General features: G+C 39.8%; 1 protein-coding gene across 1 annotated transcript in view; it reads left to right on the forward strand.

Annotated features, from left to right (window-relative positions):
- LOC108876139 (spectrin beta chain, non-erythrocytic 4) overlaps positions 1-22,524 on the forward strand; it is a 79,184-nt gene that overhangs the window by 7,024 nt on the left and 49,636 nt on the right. The window contains exons 2-18 of the mRNA XM_018665475.2: positions 5,884-6,041; positions 6,388-6,539; positions 6,790-6,963; positions 12,058-12,149; positions 12,287-12,367; positions 12,695-12,810; positions 13,008-13,120; positions 13,267-13,454; positions 15,277-15,394; positions 15,601-15,759; positions 15,937-16,239; positions 16,550-16,700; positions 17,454-17,590; positions 19,033-19,182; positions 19,897-20,265; positions 20,399-20,613; positions 20,720-20,857. Coding sequence (XP_018520991.1) covers positions 5,897-6,041; positions 6,388-6,539; positions 6,790-6,963; positions 12,058-12,149; positions 12,287-12,367; positions 12,695-12,810; positions 13,008-13,120; positions 13,267-13,454; positions 15,277-15,394; positions 15,601-15,759; positions 15,937-16,239; positions 16,550-16,700; positions 17,454-17,590; positions 19,033-19,182; positions 19,897-20,265; positions 20,399-20,613; positions 20,720-20,857 — 2,801 coding nt within the window. The 5' untranslated portion in view covers positions 5,884-5,896. The remainder of the gene's footprint in view (positions 1-5,883; positions 6,042-6,387; positions 6,540-6,789; positions 6,964-12,057; positions 12,150-12,286; positions 12,368-12,694; positions 12,811-13,007; positions 13,121-13,266; positions 13,455-15,276; positions 15,395-15,600; positions 15,760-15,936; positions 16,240-16,549; positions 16,701-17,453; positions 17,591-19,032; positions 19,183-19,896; positions 20,266-20,398; positions 20,614-20,719; positions 20,858-22,524) is intronic.

Consider the following 22,524-nt stretch of genomic DNA (forward strand, 5'->3'; position numbering starts at 1 on the left):
TTTTAGGTGTTGATTACTGACCAGCTTCACATACTGGCTGCTGTGAGGGCAGCAGCATTACTCAGCACTTTATTTTTGACACTGAAGTCAAGAAGCTGTACTTGAAAACCTTTGAAAAGCAAGTAAACTGAGACCCACGATAACAACACTGTATGTTTCCAGTTGTTTTCTAAAGTTCTACAGTTGATTTGCATACATACAGTATACACTTATTTTACCTTGTTTTACCAAGGTAAGTGTCTATTTAAGGTAGTGAAGATTTGTTGTGTGTTATCATGTTTAGGTTGTTGCTGCTGTTTTCTGTCTATAGTTCTTATAGTTGGACAACTAGGCAGTGCAGCATTTTGTCAGTCATACATGTCCTGAATTGCATCTGACTCACTGAAGCGCAAAGATGAGCAGTGCCTTAGCTTCTAAATAAATTAATAATAAAAATATTAAATAAACTATGATGAAGACAGATTATGATCCATCCTCTTGTCAGTCCAAATACAGTTTATGGTTTGCTTCCGTGTTTGTTGCAGTTTTGAACTGTGCAGGAACATATGCAGCAGTTTATTGGATTTTTATTTGAGCTCTAAATGTTACATTTATCACAATAAATACATAACCGGTGTTAAATGTGATTTGTTACCGCAGTTTTCCACCCCTTTAAAGTCACCTTTTTTTTTTGTTCTTTTTTTAACTCCACCCTCTGGTGTGCCTGTCCATCCCCCACTGCCTGTGCCACTTCACGTCAACAATAAGAAGGGACGGCAAAATGAATGATGAAGGACTTGTGTTTTGGAAATTGTAGGGCCCAGCATTTTTGGAGCTTGATTCGTACTGGTCACTAAAAGTCAGGACATCTCAGCCTCTGCTTGTTTGATTTTGACCAATATTACAGTAGTGTTGTACAAAAATAGCTGGAATATGCCTTTATGATTGTTTTTCACTGGGGTCAACAGTAAAACAGAAAAAGTGAAATCAAACTGGGGTCACTGTGTGGTCACTTTTTTTCTTTGGCTTTATCTCCATCATCTGAGATTTCCTTCAGATTGTGCTCAGGCTCTGGAGGCAAATCATGAAGCATCTCACTGCTGCTGTTACTTATAGAGCAGAAAATGGATAGCCAGGAGTCTCTCTCTCTCTCTCTCTCTCTCTCTCTCTGTGTGTGTGTGTGTGTGTGTGTGTGTGTAGCATGTTTGCCTCTTAGTAGTGTTGACTCCCTTGCTGGGGGCTGGCTGATTCCTCAACAGCTGAGTCTGATTATTAGAATAAAGGTGATAACACACACACACAAGCACACACAGATACACATCAGAGCAGTCGTGCGAGCTGTGAGTCTGATTGATTGAAAGACACCAGGTGGTTGAGGTTAGGCGAGGATCACGGCAAGGAGAGCAGAGGACATACACACACAAACACACACACACACACACACACACACACACACACACACAGTATTTTGACAGACATGACAGTGTGGCAGTTTGATTGATGTGGACTTGCTGTTGTGCTACAGCTATTGTCTCTCTTCTGTAATCCACTGATGGGTTTTGATACATGTTGTGTTTGTTGGTCATGTGTAACAGTGACATTACACATTATGTGATATCACACATGTCTTTTGTGGTCTGTTCTTATACATAAGGTCTCTACTTCAAGTCTCTCTTTCTGTCAGTCTGCTGACAGCTGAAACAGTGATATGGTTAAAGATATAACTCTACCATCCTCAGATAAACTTCCCTTGTTTTATTCTCCCGTCTCTCTGTGGCAGGAGTGTTTCTGGGTGAACCTTTGCTGACTTCATGGTTTGTAATATCAGTCACTTCAGTCTGCAGTGGGATTGTGTGCAACCAACCTTGGTTTTGGCTCTCACATACTCTGAGGGGAAATGCTGGCAAAGGATTTTGTCACACGGAGGATACGGGTGAAAAATGTACAGGGATTTAGAGAGGTTAAACGTGGGGCTGGTTCATTTGCAGCATCTGAGATCACACCATCAGCTGCCACTCATCTGAGACTTAAAAACTAAATAGACCAAGTCGCAGTGAGATATTTTCAGTACAGCTGCAAGGGAGTTTGATAGCAGACACTGTTTCGGTGATGTTTAAGAGGAAATGTTGGGTTTTGCTGTCATTTCTTCAGCATCAAAGAAAAAAAAAGCCTTTTTCCTAGAACTGCCAGTTTGCACCAGTATTCAGGAATAATACAGGGAGAAATCAAACACAGAAGAAGATACTGCACCTCCTCCACTCAGACAAAATATAGCAGATAAACCAGTGAATAAATGATTTTGGAAAATCCATCATGATACATTACAGGTCTTGGTTCCACATAATCAATTGCAAGCCATTCAGTTTGTTGACCGATTGATTGACTGTCCACCTCAATGGAAATATGTATTTCCATTAGTGCCAGTAGTGCAGTAAAACCCCTGCACTCAAAATTAGATTTTATGATATTTAAGATATTTTAGTTGCAAAATTTGCAAAAAGTAGAAATGTAATGATTCTGAAACCAAGACCAAAACCATGATACAAATGTGCACAATTTTATGTCACTTCTTTTTGTTGGCCAGCCAAAACAGGACATTAATATTTCACTTTTTGCTCTTGGACAATTTGGTGTATTTTTTTTTTTTTTTTTTACTATCTTCCAACATTTTCTTGATAGAGTGATTAATCAAGAAAGTAATTGGCAGATTATAGTTGTTACTTTTAGCTCCAGTTACATTCACATGATTTACTTACAATACCCTCATTACATTAGTTTTTTTCTGTATAAAACTGGTTTGTTTGTTTGCCTAACTGAACGGCACAGTGGGATTAGCACATTTCCATAGCTGGTAACAAACTGTTATTTTCATTATATTCATTCAGTTAACCTATAAATTCAACTGATTTCTACTTTATACTTTTCACCTCTGTTGGGTTCTGCTGCAGTCCTATCTGCCTCATCATCAGACAGAAAGCAGTGTAATGTTTTGCTGTTATTCTCTCCAGGGAGAACAGCTAAGTGCATGTGCACAGAACTACCCCTCCTCTCTCTGTCTTGCAGGGCACGCTGACATTTACTCGATATGGCTATGTTGTTTTCCAGGGGTTTAGGTATAGTGACAACTGTGAGCTTGGACTTTTGTTGCAGTGGTGAGGGAGGAGGAGGCCAGAAAAGGGGTGGGATGAGGGGGAGACAAAGAGATTTACAGCAAAAATGTTGAGGCAGAAAATGACAGAGAAACCCCTAAACCCTTAGCAGCAGCCTCAATCACACTTCCACTTTTAATCTTTTACTTGAGTTCCTAATTAATCAATCTGTCACAAACTCATAATCATGGAAATCCTTTGATCCAATTTTAATGAATGTAAACCTGCAGTATAAGCACACAACATGCTGTGCACAGTTTCATTAATTGCACATTAAATCTTATTTATTCAGTGAATTGTGCACTGGTGCATTTGTCTCATTAATATGTTTGATTGATATCCATCAAGCAATTGTGTGTGTGTGTGTGTGTGTGTGTGTGTGTGTGTAGGAGAGAGAGAGAGAGAGAGAGAGAGATGGGGATGGGGGAGAGATGGGGGAAGGGAGAAGGCTGGGGGGGTGGGGGGTCTGAGAGGGAAAGAGGGAAGAACATTTTTCATTCTGTGTTATCTTACGAGGCATTTCAAGGACAGGAGCCTCAGTGGGTGCAGAGAGAGGTGAGCAGTAGTAAGGCCAACGGTTTTAGTGCTTTAAGAGAAGGCCAACAAACACCTGACAGAGGGAGGAAATACTGCTGTATCTAAAGGTGTGTTTTTATTTTGATTTTTTTTTCAGCTACAGTGGTTTCTACATAAAGTGGAAGCAGTGAATGTGAAAGAAAGGCATACATTTTTTAAGTTTCAACCCTGCAATCATCAACTGTAATTGTCTTTCTACTGTTAAATATAATATATGACACCAGAGCCAAAGAAGAAATTGCCTCAAAAAAACGTGGTCCTCAACACAAACAGGGACCAACACTATAGTCTAAACAATGTTTCACTCCTGATCTTTTTTGAGTCACAGGGGTTACAAATATAAATAAGAAGCTGCATGATGCTTCCTTCGTCACATCAGTTAAGTCCCCTCGGCCTACATGTGAAAAACCTCTGTAAGGATGAGGGTTTGATTCCCACTGGGGCCAACCATGCATGCAAACACATATCCAACCCATTGTAAGCAGCTTTGGAGAAGAGCACCAAATGGTATATTTCATGTCCTGTGGGCACATCTGCTCTTTACCGAGAGAAACCATTGCATGTGTTTTCCATCCATCCATCACGTGTGTTAAACAAAGAAAGATGGAGGACGAGGAAAAAAACAAAATGACAGTTGCATTCACCAGGATTGACTGACAAACATTTTAACGTGACTTTATTCTTAGTATTAAACACAAATCTATTGTAGGTTGAAAGGTGGATGTTGAAATTTTCATCCATCATAGAGAACAAAATATCCATAGAAACTTGTCAACACTCCTGCAGCATAGTCCACCCACATTTGTTCCAAACAACAAATCCCCCCCCCCCAAAAAAAATAAAAAAATATGTTGACATATGGCTAAATACTCCACTCTGTCCACTGCTTTTTAGTAACAAGTATCCATATCTTTACTTTGCCAAGTATGGGGCGCTATCTGCATTTATGTGACATATACTGTTCAACCAAGGATTATAAGTTCATGGATTTAAACAAAGATGGGTCAGTAGAATATCAGGAAGGGCGTGTAAAATGCTAAAACAGATATATCCTGTAACATAGCTTAATCCATATTAGTTGCGTTGTTAGAAAAACCACTAGAATATGTGCATAAGAGTGAGAAAGTCACCTTTGAAAATGTAGTTTGTGTTTATAGCTGCCAGGCTTTTCCAGCATGAGAGAGCAAGGAGTTTACATTTTCACCCAGTCTGCTGATTTTTATGTCTGCTCTGAATTTTCTAATGGATACCCGAAACAGTGCAGTGCTTGAAGCATACAATATTGTTAACACCAGGTGAAATCATCCTCTCTAGTAAGATTTTGTTTTAGTTTTTGTTGTTTTTTCATTATCATTTTGATGTTTTGAACATTTCCATTCTTCCCCTCTCACCCTGCACTGTGCAATTTCTTGGTGAAGTTTAGAAGTTATTTTTATCGTCTGGTTGTCAGCTGTCAATGGAGGAGACAGGAGAGATGAGAGAGACAAATAATTTTTACTTTGTCTCCCACCATCCTTTGAATCATCAGAGAGATTTTATTTTAAGCTTCTCTATTGTAAAATGCTCTGATGTCAAGGGCAGGTGCTGCATCATTCATAAACAGGAAGGAACTGTTACTTATGGACTCCTGAGTAGTTTTATTGCTGTGAGTCATTTTATTTGTGCATTTTGGTTCTCAGTTTAATTGGAAATGTTGCAGCAGCGGTTTGCACATATTGTGTGAATATGAATTTGCTTTAGTGAACCTGTGTGGCTAAATACGGATTTAAAGGTGTCTGATGAGGAGTGTGAAGTCAGTAAGAGTTTAATTATGAAGTGTGAACAGCCTTTCACCTGTGGGGATGTGTTTGATGGTTACATAGGACAAGAACACAGCAATGGCACCTGTCCTCCTCACCGCCTTTGTCACTCCTCCGTGCATGTGTGAGCGTGTGTGGAGTGTGTGTATTTGCATGTGTAAATGCCTTTACATGCTTGTGCACAGGAGTATTCAGTCCATACCCAAGTGTGTGTGTGTAAAGCTTGTGAAACTGCATTTTAACCAAAACTGTCCATTGAAAATGAGCATCATTGCTTTTACTGATGATCCACAGTCTAATAAATCTACAACTGTGTTTTTGTGTCTCCTCTGGTTCTGTAGCCCATGTGTGACCTGCATCTGTGTGTGTGTATATTTTAGGGCGTCGGGCGCGATGGCTAATGCCTCCCCAGATCTGGACAACGCGGATGCCCAGCGCCAGCTCAACAACAACAACCGACCAATCAGCTCTGGGTTCTGGGAGACAGAGTGTACCAGCTCCAAGCTGTTCGAGTGCTCCCGCATCAAGGCCCTGGCAGGTCAGAGGTCACACACAGATTGACACACGTTTGTATTCACATCCATACAGACAAACACACTACAAACATTAGTAGGTGTGTTGATATAACAAGGCCATGGTTTTAGTGGTAAAGCAGTAGTTAAGTGGAAATAAAAATCCTCTTCCCAAAAAACACAGAAGACAAATTTCAGATTAAATGCTAATGCTGTGCTAATGCTAAATGATAATATTTCATTTGATATTGTACATTGTTATAATTATGTATATTGTGGGTGTATTTTTGTATTATGGTTTTATCAGGAATGGGATTGCTCCTCCCTGTCCCCTTCCCTTCATTGTAAAGTTGATTCCTTTATTTCTTGCAGATGAACGAGATGCGGTGCAGAAGAAGACTTTTACCAAGTGGGTCAACTCGCATCTGGCCAGAGTGTCCTGTCGCATATCTGACCTGTACAACGACCTGAGAGATGGATACATGCTTACCAGACTGCTGGAGGTCCTCAGCGGAGAGCTGCTGGTGAGAGAACACACACATGCACATAATGACAAATCATAATGGGCCTTGTATCAGTTAAGTAGTCTGAAGGGTATAAATGAAAGAAAGTACATGTCCCTAAACAATTCTCAAGGCTTTACCTCAAATGCTGCTTTAACTGTTTTTCTAAAATAAAATCCATATATTACATATTATATGTATGCTAATGCTAATGCTAATAATAAGGGCTTTGATATCAAAAGCAGTAATTCATCCCTCTGTCTTCCTCCAGCCGAGGCCTACTCGGGGTCGTATGCGGATCCACTGCCTGGAAAACGTTGACAAAGCCCTGCAGTTCCTCAAAGAACAGAGGGTTCACCTGGAAAATGTTGGTTCCCATGACATTGTGGATGGAAACCACCGCCTCACTCTGGGCCTTATCTGGACCATTATTCTACGCTTCCAGGTAAACACAGACACATATAAAACACATAGGTATTGTTAAACTTATTGTGTGACATCTTATCACCTAACCTTATATCTTTCCTTTGGCAGTGAGCAGAAAGTGATTTTCGTTTCCTGACATGTTATAGATGACTTTTGTTATCAGTTTTCAATATCAACAGTGAGAAAACTGTGATTTTAGTCATTGTCATAACAACAAATAATCCTTAAGATTTCAGTCCTGGTTTATTTGTTGACACCTATGGTTCCCGTGGTAACAGCAAGTGACAGCTAACACTAGGCACTAGACTAGGCTCCTTTTTTTCAGAAATACGACAGAGGAGCAGCTGCTATACCTGTTAACAGTGCAGCCAAACAAACTCATGTTGTTGTAGTCAGTCAGTAATAATTGCAGCTGTGATCTGACAGTAGTAGTTTTTCACAAAACAGAAGTTGGTTACCTTGCTGAGGAGTTAGAGGTGTGCAGGCTGTTGCCTTCAGCACTTAATCTAATAGCACACTGTGACTGGTTATTGTCGCCATGTTAATAATTATTAATACAAACTTATTTGATGAGGAAAAATGCTAAAAATTACCATATTTTGTTTGGTGTTGTAGATGCATTTTTGATTAACTATCACTGTCAAAGCTAACCTTGTTAACAAATACATGTGACTGAACCCCCAGAAAGTAAAAAAAACAAAAAACAAAAACACACACACACACAATGAAAAACCTACAATATAGAGAGTTAATTACAGAATGTAAATGCATTGAATGGCCATTGCTGAAAATGTTGCCCATAGCCAGTATCTAAAAGGGAGTTAGTTTTCATGAAAATCTAAAAGATTATATCTTCAAGTCCAGTTTTGGTCTGATATTGGCAGTATCACATGGGTGTTACCAGTAAATGAAAGTACATTAGATGGACTGACGCTCATGATTCTGCCTGTGAGGGGACCCAGGGTTAAATCTGAGCTTTTTTGTGAGGCACTGATTTACTGGCATGTGTTCCCATGCTACTCACTAAAGCACCAGGATGCTGCAATCAGCAGTAGCTTCATTTAGGATGAGCTGCCAGTGGTTCTGTTGGGGGGAGGTTGTCACGGCTGCAGCGTCATCAGTGTGCGACGGCGACAGCAGTGTTTGGTGGATAAAACCTGAATGTCACTCAGGGCTTAGCGGCCTAGAGGTAGCAGCCGCCTTCCAGTCTACTCTTCAACAAGGACACATACACTCACTCACACACACACACACACAAACATATCCACACTGCACTCGCTCTCTCAGTATGTATCTGTCTATCTGTCTGTCTAGTCACACACATACCCATGTACTCACTCACTGACATACACATACTATCACACAAACTCACACACACACGTACACAGGTTTCTAGGCCTTAGCAGCAGTGATACAGGATCAGTTCCTGCCATGTAAGTACAACAGAAGCCCAGAGCTCCTCCTTATTACGCTTCAGTGCTACAGTGTGGCCTCAGCACGAAATGCTTGTTTAGCATGTTACCCTTCTGTAACATTTACGGTGCCTAGCCCCTAGTAGCTGTCTCTTGGGACTAAGTATTGTCATGCTCGGGCCGGCTACCTAACACAAAGCACATTTAACAGCACTGCTAGCAGAATTAGCTCGTAGTATGTCAAGTGACCCACTGCAAGTCAGGCTAGTGAGTCAAAGAGGATGAATGTTGTGTGAGTGCAAGATGACCGACTGGTCTCATAATTTCACTGTAAATGTTGAAAATAATTTATATGTGCTGTGGTTTTCACTGTTGAAACCTAGATCACGATGGATATTATTGACATGTAATTAAATCATAAAATGACACCACCCAAGTTTCAGAGAATCTGCATGACATGTTATCAGGTAACTAGTTCGGTTGTCTGTGCAGAAAAAACATACATATCTTTATTTTCAATAAAGCTGCCCCACACCATTTGTTGTGTTTTGAGTCTGGCCAAGCAGCTGTAGCTGCACAGTTAAAACATAACACAGCAGTGTTAGCTGCCTGCAAACTTTGCTACCATTAGCTGTGAGCTTGGCTGTCGTCCTGCTCTCCTGCTCCCCAGAGCCACCAGTCGATGGCCTCTTCAATTTTGCATGCGTTGAGAAAGGAGAGCAGTGCAGGAGACTGATGTTCAAGTGTGTGCGTGGGGGCGTGCACGCAAGAGTAATTATGAAAGAAGTGAGTATAGAGGGAAAGGATGGTTGGCTGATGGGAAACAGTAAGCAGAGATGTTGTGGTAAATAACGGCTGGGTGGGGCCTGACTTTGACATTCAGTCAGTGTTCACCATTTGTTATATGCGCTCAGTCAAGTTTCTGATTATTAACAAAAATAAGGTTAGAATAGAAGTCAGGTTCTTCGGTTTATGTACATTATAACACACTCTTTCCTGCTGTCCTTATCATTTGTCTCTGTTGACAAGCTGCATTTTATGATCCTATTACTGCAGTTTTTACTGCTTATCATCATGCCAATCTTTCCTCACACCTGCTGTATTTGCCATTATCTAAGCAGACAGGTAAGTTTAAGAAAAAAATCTAATTTAGAATGAAAACTGTAGTGGGAGGTAAAACAAATACATGACTGTGAATAAAATAAATGACGACACCATGCAGTCCATTGAAAAAAGAAATTCACATGAAATTTAATTTGAATAAATTAGATTTATTCTGGTTATGTTTCAAGCTAGCAGTATAACCCAGTGCGCAAATCAGTCCAAATATACTATATTTGTATATACAAATAATGTGAAGATTAATTAAATAAATATGAAAATCATCAACTGCATTTTTAATGTCCCAATTAAATAAGAAAAGCTTACTTCTGTCTCACAACTCAGTCACATTTTATTTCCACTTAAGACCAAGAACATTTACTTTTGTGTACTGATCAGCTTTTGGCCAAGACACAGTTCATTTTATAGTTTGCAAGTGATCCAAGTTTTGGATTTTTGCCATTACATAATTGTTTTTAGCCTTAACTGTGATACTAACAGAGGGTATAGGGTCAATACCTTAATTTAACAGTACTGCATTTAAGTGCTAAGAATAATGTCAGCCGGTTGGCAGGGGTTTAAGTTGTTCGAGTGGCCCCCAGTTATCTTTCCCCCTTGCACTTTGCCTCCTCTCATCTCCGCCTCTTTTCCCTTTTCCTCCCTTCCTCTGTGGTGAAAGAGAGAATTTGCTTTGCCCAGTCAGCAGGTAGGACCAAACCACTGCAGTAACTGCACACAGGCAGAAAGAGAGAGAGAGAGAGAGAGAGAGAGAGAGAGAGAGAGAGAGAGAAAGAAGGGAGTGGATTTTGACAGGCAAGGGAAGGGGTAATCCTAATGTATTTACAGAACCATACACAAATAATAATAGACTGTTATTATTTGCAAGTATAGTGTTGTATATGGTTGGCTGAGTGTCCTTGTGTTGTGTGCAGTGTACATGGGTGTGTGTGTGTGTGTGTTTATGTGTGTGTGCATGTACTTACCTAACACACTGTCAGCTCACTTGCTGTTTACAGTGAGTCTGAATTGAGACACCTTGATCTAGCTTTTCTGTATATTTGACAAGATACACAGATTTCATTGTTGACATGGTCAAGATGTGGATTGTGTTCAATAGCAGAGATATGTTCCTCAAGTTTTATACAGTGTCTGAGTGTTTATCTGACACATTGTCTTAAGCTTCACAATGTTTTCTTTTCTAACTCTTTTTGAATTGTTGCAGTGAGACAACAAACAACAGTGTCTAAGTGTCTTCCTTGTTTTCACCCACTAGGATCATTCATTCACACATATAATCATTACAATCTAGCAGTTGCTGTTGGATTGTAATGATTAAATTATTGATTATTTATTGTATTTACTGATTAATAATTTAATCCATCTGTATGTAAAAAATAGATATTAATTACTAACAAGTTACCAGCCTATTGTGATGCCTCAGCAAGTGCTCGCCTCCTCTTAAGGATCATTTATCATTTATAGTGTTGGATTTGGGTAAAAAATAATGAGATTTGTAAAGATATACATATATGTGTATTTCATGCACATATAAGGGCCATTTGATAAATATCTATGCATGAGTTAATAAATCTTTTTCCATATTCAAATCTTTACAAAAGTTGATGCATTGTTTATATATAAATCATAATGTCAGTGCTGCTGAAATAACCGCTAGTGCTAGTTTCAGTGTGTGTGTGTGTGTGTGAGTGTGTGTGTACACGCATAATGTTGTGCCTAACGACATGAGAGGCAGCTGATTCGTGGGTGTCAGGTCCCCAATTACCTTGGATCATGTCACTGTGATGTGATTGGCTGAATAGCTGTCACTGTCACCTATCATCACACATTGTAATTGCTCTGCGCCTCTTTGCACTGAGATCCTCTGCTCTTATTGCTCTTGTGTGTTTTCACTGTTAATTTTCTCTCGCTGTTTGTGTTCATTTATTATAAGAGTAGTGTGACTCTGACCTTTGCTCTTGACTGGTTGGACCTCTCTGATCTCTGTTTTTTGTTTGTTTTTTTGTTGTTGTCGTTCCTCTAAATGGCTGTTTACCCCATTGGAAAAAACAACTGAGCCAATCAGAGCCTTTATGGACAGGACTGAAATTGGGGACATTGCCATATTTTGTCACATGGTTGCTATCACTTTAATCATTGATCTAACAACTGCGTCTGATCTTCTCTCATTCTCCTCTCCATATATATATATTATAGACACTCAATAGTTTCTCTGTAGTGGGAGGTAAATTGAGATACCGGACACTAAACAATCACTGGAAAGGTATAGTGTTGCATTGTGGGATTGTTAGCAGAAAGTGTTGTACATGGACACTTCTTTTCTTCCTGCATTGTGGGAACCATCAATACAGTGCACCATACAGTAAATAGTAAGTGATTCTATTTGCTAAACAAGAAACTAGTAGACACAGTCTTCAGTTAGGGACAGCTAAATACCTAAAATGTGAATGTATGTTCCTAAATAGAAAACACTGCAGTGCATTAAACTTTGTATCTGGTCTGTGAAATGAAAGGTGAAGGGTCTGTGCCACATTGTCCCTCCCATAAATGCTGAACTGTTGCTTTGCTGTGATCTTGTTCAGATCCAGGTGATCAAAATAGAGACAGAGGACAACAGAGAAACTCGCTCTGCCAAGGATGCCCTGCTGCTCTGGTGCCAGATGAAGACCGCAGGGTGAGCAGTGAAATAATAAAATAGAAACAGTGGATTTCGTGATCATTTATATAATGTACCAAGTTGGTATGATAGTGTTAGAACGCTGGTTCTCCATGGTTTACATTTAAAGCAACAAAAGATTTCTCCACGTCCAGGTACCCTGAGGTCAATATCCAGAACTTCACCACTTGCTGGAGAGACGGCCTTGCCTTTAATGCCCTCATACACAGACACAGGTAAGTAGTATTTCTAACACATCTATCTTGTTAGAAATTGGGAAATTTGGTGACGTGAGGCTGAGGCCAGTCCCAGCTGATACTGGGTGAGAAGACAGTCTATCACAGGGTTCACATATAGAAGCAAACAACTATTCACAATATAAGATTTAGATGTATTAAAAAAATGACCAAAAACAGCTGCAGCGACAGAACCAAAATGAATTCACATGCATTTACGTAGACAAACAGGCAAAGATGGAATGGGAAGACATGCAACAGTTTTTTTTTTAGGATTAGAGCCATATGAACATGACAAATTGTGTTTCATCATGTTGCACCCTCCAGACCTGACCTGATAGAGTTCCACAAGCTGACACGATCCAATGCAACCCATAACCTCCAGCAAGCCTTCAACATCGCTGAGCAGCACCTGGGCCTCACCAAACTCCTGGACCCTGAGGGTGAGAGTGTTTGCCTGGTTTTGGGTTAATGTCAGTTAAACTATATTACATACAGAAATATCCAGAATAATGACATAAATTTATTTATTTATTTTTTTTGTTTTCATTAAGATAAATATTTACTCTGTGGCGCCACCACCTAATTACAATAGGTTAACTCCTCTGCTCTCTGTCTCCATCACCTACCTGTGATACAGATGTGAACACAGAGAACCCAGACGAAAAGTCCATCATCACCTATGTGGTCTCCTACTATCACTACTTCTCCAAGATGAAAGCTCTTATTGTGGAAGGCAAGAGGGTTGGCAAGGTGATAAATACACTCTGCAGATTTACATGTAGATACTACATGTCCAATGCATAACAGCTGAGACGGTAGTTGAGCTGCCATTAATTTGAAAGTTGAGGACCAGCAGGACACAAGCCTCCTAACCGTTTTCTCTCTGTCTCTCCCAGGTACTAGACAACTGTATTGAGGCAGAGAAAATCATCAACCGCTATGAGGCTTTGGCATCAGATCTGCTGGACTGGATTGAGAAGACCATTGCGGTCATCAGCAACCAGAAGTTTGCTAACTCACTGACCGGAGTTCAGCAGCAGCTTCAGGCCTTCACAACCTACTGCACCATAGAGAAGCCAATCAAGTATGTTGTGGGAATTTTTAAAATGGCATCCTGATATTTTGGTGCCATTTTTGCATCATTTATTACCTAGCACGCACAAACAAAACTATTCCTACATACACATGCATATGATTTCATGCCAACCCCCATATTGACAACCATATATTTCATTAACACACTGCTTGTAAATACTACTGGCAACTTGACTGACTTTGGCTAAATACAGGCTCTTTAGTGCTGAAACAATTAGTCAATTAATCAGTAAGTCCACACATAGAAAATATATTTACAACAGTTACATTGGTGGGTTAATCATTCCCAGCTCCTCAAATGTGAGAACTTTTTTTGATTAATAGAAAACATAATCAGTATATTCATTTTTCATGAAAATAATCATCATTTGCATTCCTTATGTTTTAATCAGCAATCAGTCAACATAAATACAGTCAGGTAGAGTCTGGACATTATGGTGCTACTGAATGCAAAATAATCAGAAAAATGTAATTAACATATTTCAGAGCATTCACCATTCAAAATAATATATTTATGATTTCTTCAAGCCTTATATTCCCTCCTGTGTGTTATTGTGAGTGTAGCAACTAACATCAGTACACCACTCCCTAATTTGACTTTCAGTGTCTTAGTGTCATTACATATGAATCTCACACATGCATATATATATATATATATATATATATATATACTTCTTTTTAAACAATTATTTTTGAATTTAAGTCTGATTAGGAGTGAAAAAGTGTGGAAGTCTATCATGTTTTTATATGTGTACATGCAGGCATGAGACACACTCTAACACAGAGCCACTCAGCCTTGAGCTTTTTGTCTTTGTGATGATACTCAAAAGTCAACACCTTTTCGTGATTGTCTAAGGGCTAAATGTCTAAGGACTAAACCTCTAGACCCATAACAACTAAACCCACAGAGTACGTAGTCAACTGGAGCTGAAACATGAAAACCTTTGAAATTTACTGCATAAGCTTTACCTGATAATGAATAGATTAATAATAAATATGAATAATTCTGATAATCAGATCAACAGATGAATCGGCAAATATTTTTAATAACTGATTAATCAGTCATTTTGTCAAGAATGTTCAAAATGCCTAAAAATCTCTGGTTCCAGCCTCTCCAGTGGATTTGCTGTTTTTCTTTGTCATATATGATAATATACAGAAAATCTTAAGGTTTGAACCATTGGTTGGGCTAAACAAGACATATGCAGACATCACTTTGTACATTTTTAATAATTTCTGACAATTTATAGACAAGAAAATCAATGAAAATTATGAGACGATTAACCAGTAACTTCCAGCTATAGATGGCTTCCCTGTCAGAATAAATTAGTTTTTCCCCGTGAACTGACACAAGAGCCCTTAAATTTATATCATATATTAACACCTTTCATAAATCAAGGTGTCTCAGTGTCTTTTATTTAAAAGGTAATTTTTTTTATCATGGGGAACTGCACTTGTTCAGAAAATGTCACCATGGCTTTGTAGCAGTAATAAACACCTAGGTGTTCATACAGTAGACTCCCCCTGAGTGATGAATTACAGTGACACAGGACAGCAGGTTAGCAGAATGAAAAGAGAAATTGCCCTTTACCCACAGTCCTCAGACCTCCTGGTCAGAAAGCATTCACGCTGCCCTGTGTCCTTGATCAAGAGTCTGAGCGTCTCCTCTGACCTCAGTATTTTTTTTGAGTTTCTTTGGAACAAAGTTTTTAGTATTTTCAGTGTGTCCTACACAGGAAGGGACTATTGAAAGAGAGGAGGTCATATTGTGGAACAGTATCCCCAACTAAAGTTTTTTGTTTCCCACTCAGGTTTCAGGAGAAGGGGAATCTCGAGGTCCTTCTCTTCACCATCCAAAGCAAACTCAGAGCCAACAACCAGAAACCCTATGTGCCTCACGATGGGAAGCTCATCTCAGACATCAACAAGGTCATACATCCGCCAGCTGTGTTGTTTTTGTTTTAAATGTAGTATTTCACTTTTTGATTTCCTGATCATCAACACTCTGCAGTCAAACTGAGTTTCCAAAGTTTTCATCTTACATCAACCAGTTCTATTTTCTGTTACGTCTGTTTCTCCATTTTATTACCACTATCAAACTTTTTTGTTTTCTTTTTGTGTCATTTTCTGTTCAGGCCTGGGAGAGACTGGAGAAGGCGGAGCACGAGAGGGGCGTGGCTCTGCGCAAGGAGCTGATTCGTCAGGAAAAGCTGGAGTTGTTGGCTCAGCGCTTTGACCATAAAACCACCATGAGACAAGCCTGGCTCAACGAAAATCAGCGACTTGTATCACAGGCAGGGAAACTCAGCTTAAAATTATGTTTCAGTGTCGTTCAACTCATTTAACCCTAAGCAGCTGTGATCCAGTTTTCTTTAGCATTCTCCTCTCAGTCCTCCCTTACTCTTTCCTCGGCTGCACATCTTTCATTCTTCCATTTTTTTCTTTCTCTTTCTCCTTGTCTCCACCTTCAGGACAATTTTGGCTACGACCTACCAGCAGTCGAAGCAGCAATGAAGAAACACGAGGCCATCGAGGCGGACATAGCCTCGTATGAAGAACGAATTGGAGTGGTGGTGGAACTTGCAGCAGAGATGGAGGCGGAAGGATACTACGACATCCGGCGGATCTTGGCACGCAAGGAGAACATCCTGGGGCAGTGGGGTCTACTGAAGGAACTGGTGGCAGGGAGGAGAACCCGTCTGGAGAAGAACCTGGCACTGCAGAAGACTTTTCAGGACATGGTCTACATGATCGACTGGATGGAGGACACACAGGTAATGAAGGGTGTGTGAGAGGGAGAGAAAGAGAAAGACATCCCACCTGTATAATCTGCAGTTAGATGAACAGTGTAAATGAAATGTGGAGAAAGAGTAAAGTCAGCATGGTTCAAGGAGTGACAATGGAAAGAAAAGATCCAGTAATTTAGAGTCATAGAAGAAAGAGAAGGAGCAGAAGTACGTGTCCATGTTTTTGATTTCTAAAAACAGATGAAGAGGGAGTAGAATAATATTGTAGAAATGAAATTAGTAAATAAAAAGATATTTCTGTTGTCCTCCTCTCCCTCCATCTCTTTGTCCCTCTCAGGTCCAGCTGTTGTCAAAGGACTTTGGGAAGCATCTTCTGGAGGTGGACGACCTGCTTCAGAAACACAGCCTGCAGGAAGCTGACATTGCTGTACAGGCTGAGAGGGTCGAGACCCTGAACACAGCTGCTCTGAAATTCACCACGATAGAGGGTATGCACACACACACACACACACACACACACACAGCTTTGCTGTTATTAGCTTTGTACGATATCAAAAGTTTCAAGGTTTCATTGTTAAAGCAGTTATCTCAGATGAAAGCAAATTAGCCTAGTACAACAAGATTTCCATTCTGCAACAGTTCCTTAAATATCTATTCAACTGCAGGATGCAGAATACTAAAGAATGTGAAAGATTAAAACTCAAATCCGTCAGTCAGAGCACTTAGAGTTTTTCGATTTAGGTATAAGGCCTCGATAAAATCTGCACAGTTACACCTTTACAATATTAAACTGAATCTTTGTAAAGCTTCTAATGTTCAGTTTCTGTTAAGATTGTGTCTGAGAGTTGGCAACTGGACCTATTATTTGCATTATTCTATACAGGCTCAAGAGCCAACAATTGTTTTCTTTTCCCCAGTGCTTGTTATCTGTCATAGACTGACTAAATTAAACCAGGAAGTAAAGATCCTGTATTGATTTCATTTTGCTAACGGAAGATGTTCTCTGTTTGACCTTGACACAACAGGAAAATTGATTTTTGGAACTTGATATCAGTAAAGTGATCTGCTCAGTACACTTAGTGTGTGTGTGTGTGTGTGTGTGTGTGTGTGTGTGTGTGTGTGTGTGTGTGTATGTGTTTTTAGTAGTCAAGTTCATAGTGCACTACTGTAATGAATGAAATGCTGTACCTATTATGTATTTTTCCTTTCATGGGCATAAACCTCATTTTGTTGGCTCCCAGGTTACCAGCCGTGTGACCCGCAGGTGATCTGTAACCGTGTCAACCATGTCTCTTCTTGTCTGGAGGAGCTGAAACAACTGGCAGCTAAAAGACGAGCTGAGCTCGAGGAGTCGAGACAGCTGTGGGCCTTTTTTCAGGTAGGATGGTTCGACAGGTTGTGTTAAATGTTCCTAGCAGATCAAAGGGCCGTTATTACTATACCTGAAGCTTTGACTGGCTGTGGAAACCTGCACTTTTCACACCTTTGTGATGTTGGAATTAGTGGGAGCTGCATGTAACAGTTTCTCTAAATTTATAAAACCTAAAACTTTTCTCTTAATGTCTCACTATGAATGTCTTCCAGTAGAGACTGTCTGGAAAAGTGCCATTATTATTGTATTTAAACAATTGTCCCATCTCCCCCCATCTCTGGGCCCGTTGGCTTTTTACTCTGCCTTTGAGTGTGGCTGTTCTGAACAGCTATAAACACTTTTGTCAAACTATCTATTTCTTAATAGCCATATTTATATATTTATTAATAACCCAGTTCACATTTGAATGGGTGTCTGTCCTTGTGCTTGGATTTCCAAAGAATTAAATCTTAATAGTCTCAAATTTACCTTCAGCAGTGTTGAAGTTGTTTCTTTAAAAATATATTTTTGTTAATTCAGCACCTCAGTTTGTTACACAACACTGACAGGCTCATGTGTAAATATGGATTCATTCATTTATTATACCTTTATCAACCTCTATTTCTGGCCAAGGTTTTGCAACAACATTGTCAGGTCTTTAGCAGAGTGGCGTAAGCTCACTGATCAGAGTGAAGGTCAAACAGAAATGTCCACAGAAGAGGTAATAAATCACACAACAAAATACTACAGTAACAGTGACATTTTGTTATGTGCATGAGAACAAAATGTTTTATAGTGGTGGAGCACTGCAGTGACATTTTGAGCTCCACAACCATGGAGATTTGTTGTGTTTTACAGAATATCTGTAGTGCAATAGTTATGAATAATTAAACTGTCTCTCCAGTAGGCTGGGAGAGGAGGGTTAACAAGTATGATCAGATTAGGTATTCTCATGCAGTGGTACTAATCCTTAAACTGTCCTTTACTGTCTAATATTTTTAAGTACAACAGGTACAATCTTTTCATTTATCATATGTCTGTCTTTGAGAATTTGTTGTGTGCATCATTTCCTCTCATTCAACAGTGTCAGACTGGGAATCTGCTCATCTCCTGAAAAAGCTGTTTCTCACTTTGACAACACAGAGCTGATGAATAAGCTGAATAAGCTTTTAGAATTAACTATGAAAGTAATGAGTGTATAATGAGAATAGTGGATTTCTTAATCCACAGAGTCATTGGTTCACACTGTTGAATCACTATTTATATCACATCACTGATTCATTTGGCTAATTCTCCATCTGCCATTTGTGAGAATTTGAGATGCATTTTAAGGATTAAAGCGAGGAGTGTTTTACATTTCTGACCTTTTTTCCTTTTATTTTCCTACTTGCCTGTATGTTTCTTTTTAATTTGTTTTCCGTTTACGTGTTAAAATGTAATCCTAGTTTGTCTGTTTGTTCTCCTGTTAGGAGCTGGAGGAGTCGGAGGCCTGGATCAGGGAGAAGAGCTCCATCCTGGGAGCTCAGGGTTATGGGAAGGACCTGAGCAGTGTACTGAGGTTACTTCAGAAACACAAGACTCTGGCTGGAGAACTGCTGGCTCACCGGTCGCTGCTGCAGGTGTGTGTGCGCATGTGTGTTTATGTTTTTATGTGTGTGTGAGCGAATCAGCACCTGCAGTACCCAGAGTTTCTGTTCTGAACTTCATGTACTTCAGTACACTTTAGCAATAATACATTACTTTTTGAGCTCACCTACAAAAAACTTTTTTTTTTTTTTTTGAGTAGTGCAAATAGATTTTTTGTTGAAAAATATTTAATCTTGCCTCTTTTTGGTTTTGGAGTTTAATTAGAGGACAGTTTAAAGACAGTTTAAAGTAGCTGATTAATTCACACTTTATTATCATTATCTCCTTGAAAATACATACCATTTTAATTTTTAGTATTTTTATATTATGAAAATGATGCCAAGTTCTCTGTGGTAGTGTAGAAGAGTTTTGGTCAGATCTCACAGGTGCAGCTTTATGCAGGGTAGATGTTGGAGCTAAAATATGCTGTCAGTTATATGAATCCCTGTATGTTGATACATATATGGTTCTTCACTACTGTTTCTTACAAAACACTTCTTGTATCATGATAGTGTTTTGGTTTTGACCCCAGTACATGAAGTTGGTTTGGTGGCCACTTAATTCCAAGATCTCCTGCAAATAAAAGAAACACCACAGTTCTACTTTTAAATACACATTAAAGATAAAATGTTGGCTACTTTACTACACCTAGTGTGAAATGATTGAGGGTAACACTGCTATCCCTCTATCCTGCCCCTCTCCTCCAGAACACCATGAAGCGAGGAAAGCAGATCCTGAGTGAGAAGAGCTTTGGCACAGCTGGGATCCAGGAGCGCATCATGGAGGTGAAGGGCGAGTGGAAGCGACTGGAGGACCAGGCGGCGCAACGTCTCGGCCACCTGCAGGAGGCTCTCAACTTTTTCCAGTTCTCCACGGAGACAGACGACTTGGTGGCCTGGCTGCAGGATGCTTACCGCCTGGTCTCCAGCGAAGACTTCGGACACGACGAGTACTCTACTCAGTCACTGCTCAAGAAACACAGAGGGGTCAGCGAGGCCGTCGACAAACATCGTCTGCACGTGGTGGCGCTGCGCAAACACATGGTGGCACTTCCTCTGCAGTACCGTGAACAGGAGGTGGGTAGAGGGAGCAGGGTGAAGATATTACTCTTTTTTGTTGTAAAGTATTTTGTTTTTACAGTTTTTGCCTCTCTCCTCTCCTCTCCTCTCCTCTCCTCTCCTCTCCTCTCCTCTCCTCTCCTCTCTGCAGGAGGTGCAGGTTCGTATGGGAGAGGTGGAGCAGCTGTATACAGAGGTGGCCGAGGTGGCGGTGCTCAGACAGCAGTGGCTTCATGATGCCCTCGCTGTGTACCGCATGTTCAGTGAGGTCAACGCCTGTGAGCTGTGGATTGATGAGAAGGAGCAGTGGCTGGATAAGATGGAGATCCCAGAGAGGCTAGAGGACGTGGAGGTGGTGGCACACAGGTGAGGAGGAGGGTGAACAGTTCGTGTATTTATTTATTTCCTTTTTATCGCAGCTAAGGAGTGAGAAGCTCTGAGTGGCTCACTGTACCAATGCCCCATGTTATAGGTTTGAGAGTCTGGACCAGGAAATGAACAGCCTGATGGGAAGGATCCTGGATGTTAATCAGATAGTTCAGCAGCTCCTGGATGGAGGTCATCCATCTTCTACAGAGGTCAGAGGTTGTCAGGACCACCTCAACTCCAGGTACTGAAATAAAAGTGGCATCCAACAGTTTTTTGTTACTACTAATGACATTAACCGTTACAACAGCTTTACAAAACACATAAACACTGAGCCTGAAGTACTTTACTGTGACTATACGACATGACAGTACACTGTGATACTAAACCAAGAATACCATCACTGTTACTGATGTCACTAATACTACTCCTAGGCAAGGGAAGGCCAGTTTATTTACATCATACTTTTCAAACACAGTGCTCTGATTTAGGCACAGAAATACATAAAAAACAGCAAGATAAAGTCTACTTAAGGGAAATAATGAAAATAGTTACAGTGCAGTTACAATTATTGTTTAAATTAGTTGTTGTATTATTAATTCATCATATTGCAGCTACCATTTCTAAAAATAATACCAACAAAGCACTGCACTGTAATACTAAACTATAACTACTAGCTGTATACAAACAGTGATATCATATCTTTTAACACACTAATACTAAAATACTATGGATGTGTCTACAATTTATACACAAATGTGGGATACCGGCACTGCCTGGAACTACAAAGCAGAGGGTGTGGTCATCAGATCTCAGAACTGACAAAGATCTTTATTTCAGTCATTAGCCAGTGACTAAGACACTGAATCACTTGAGGTCTTATTTGTTTAAGTCAAGTTCTTGCCCCGTGTATAAATGAATCAGCAAAGTAAATGTTTTTCAATCAAATTTTCAAAAATAACTTTGATAATATACACCGTCAATTCTCTGTGTGTTACAAGGTAGTTGGTTTGGTCCTTCTTACCTTTTGGGATGGGGGAGGAGTAGGTGTAAGGAGAGGGACGTCAACTGACTTACAGAAAGAGAAGAGAGATGGTGAGGGAATTAAATTTTGTAGAGCTGTGTAATTATTCAAGGGAATTCATTATCTAGAAAAAAAAGAGTGTTTTCTTGTTCTTTTTGTTCACACAGTAATTTTTCTTTAACTGTCTTCTGAAAAATGCCTCGTAGCCTGAGATGTAAATGTAAAATAGGAGTTCTGTACATTTGCTGCACCAGAGTCTCCCTCTCTGTTTGGCCGACATGTTAATCGATGGTAATATCCAGCCAAGTCGACCCTGCAATAGAATTGGCTTTTTTTAATCTCATCTCTGTCATATTCACTGACCACTGTTACGTCTGGCAGCAGTGTCCATGACGGCCGGGTGTCCATGAATCTTGTGACCTTGGCACACAGAGTTGGTCTCAGGGTGACCATCTGTGCTGGCTGCCTCAGTCAAGACGAGGCCAGCCGAGAGCATTTGTCCCAAAAATAAAAACAAACATAAGAAATAAACACCTCTCTCATCTCATTGAATTCTCTGGTGTCTGTTATTATTGGGGCGCAATATTAGCTTAGTGTGTAAATTCTATAAAATGAGACACCAACAAACTACAGAGAAACAAATTACATTAATCATGTGTAAATGGAAAATATCTGTCATCTTTTTCATTTTCCATGTTTCTAATGGCTCTCTAATAAAGATCGGTTCCTATTTCTTAATTGAAGCTCAAACAAGACTACTAACGGCCACATTTAACAAACACAGTTATTGACATTTTAGACAACAGAAATGATGGAACTATCCAGGTTTGAGCTACTAATATATATGGAAATATATATATATATATGGAAACAGTTTTAGTAATTTA

Source organism: Lates calcarifer, linkage group LG21, assembly GCF_001640805.2.
Source record: "Lates calcarifer isolate ASB-BC8 linkage group LG21, TLL_Latcal_v3, whole genome shotgun sequence".
NCBI lineage: Eukaryota > Metazoa > Chordata > Actinopteri > Centropomidae > Lates > Lates calcarifer.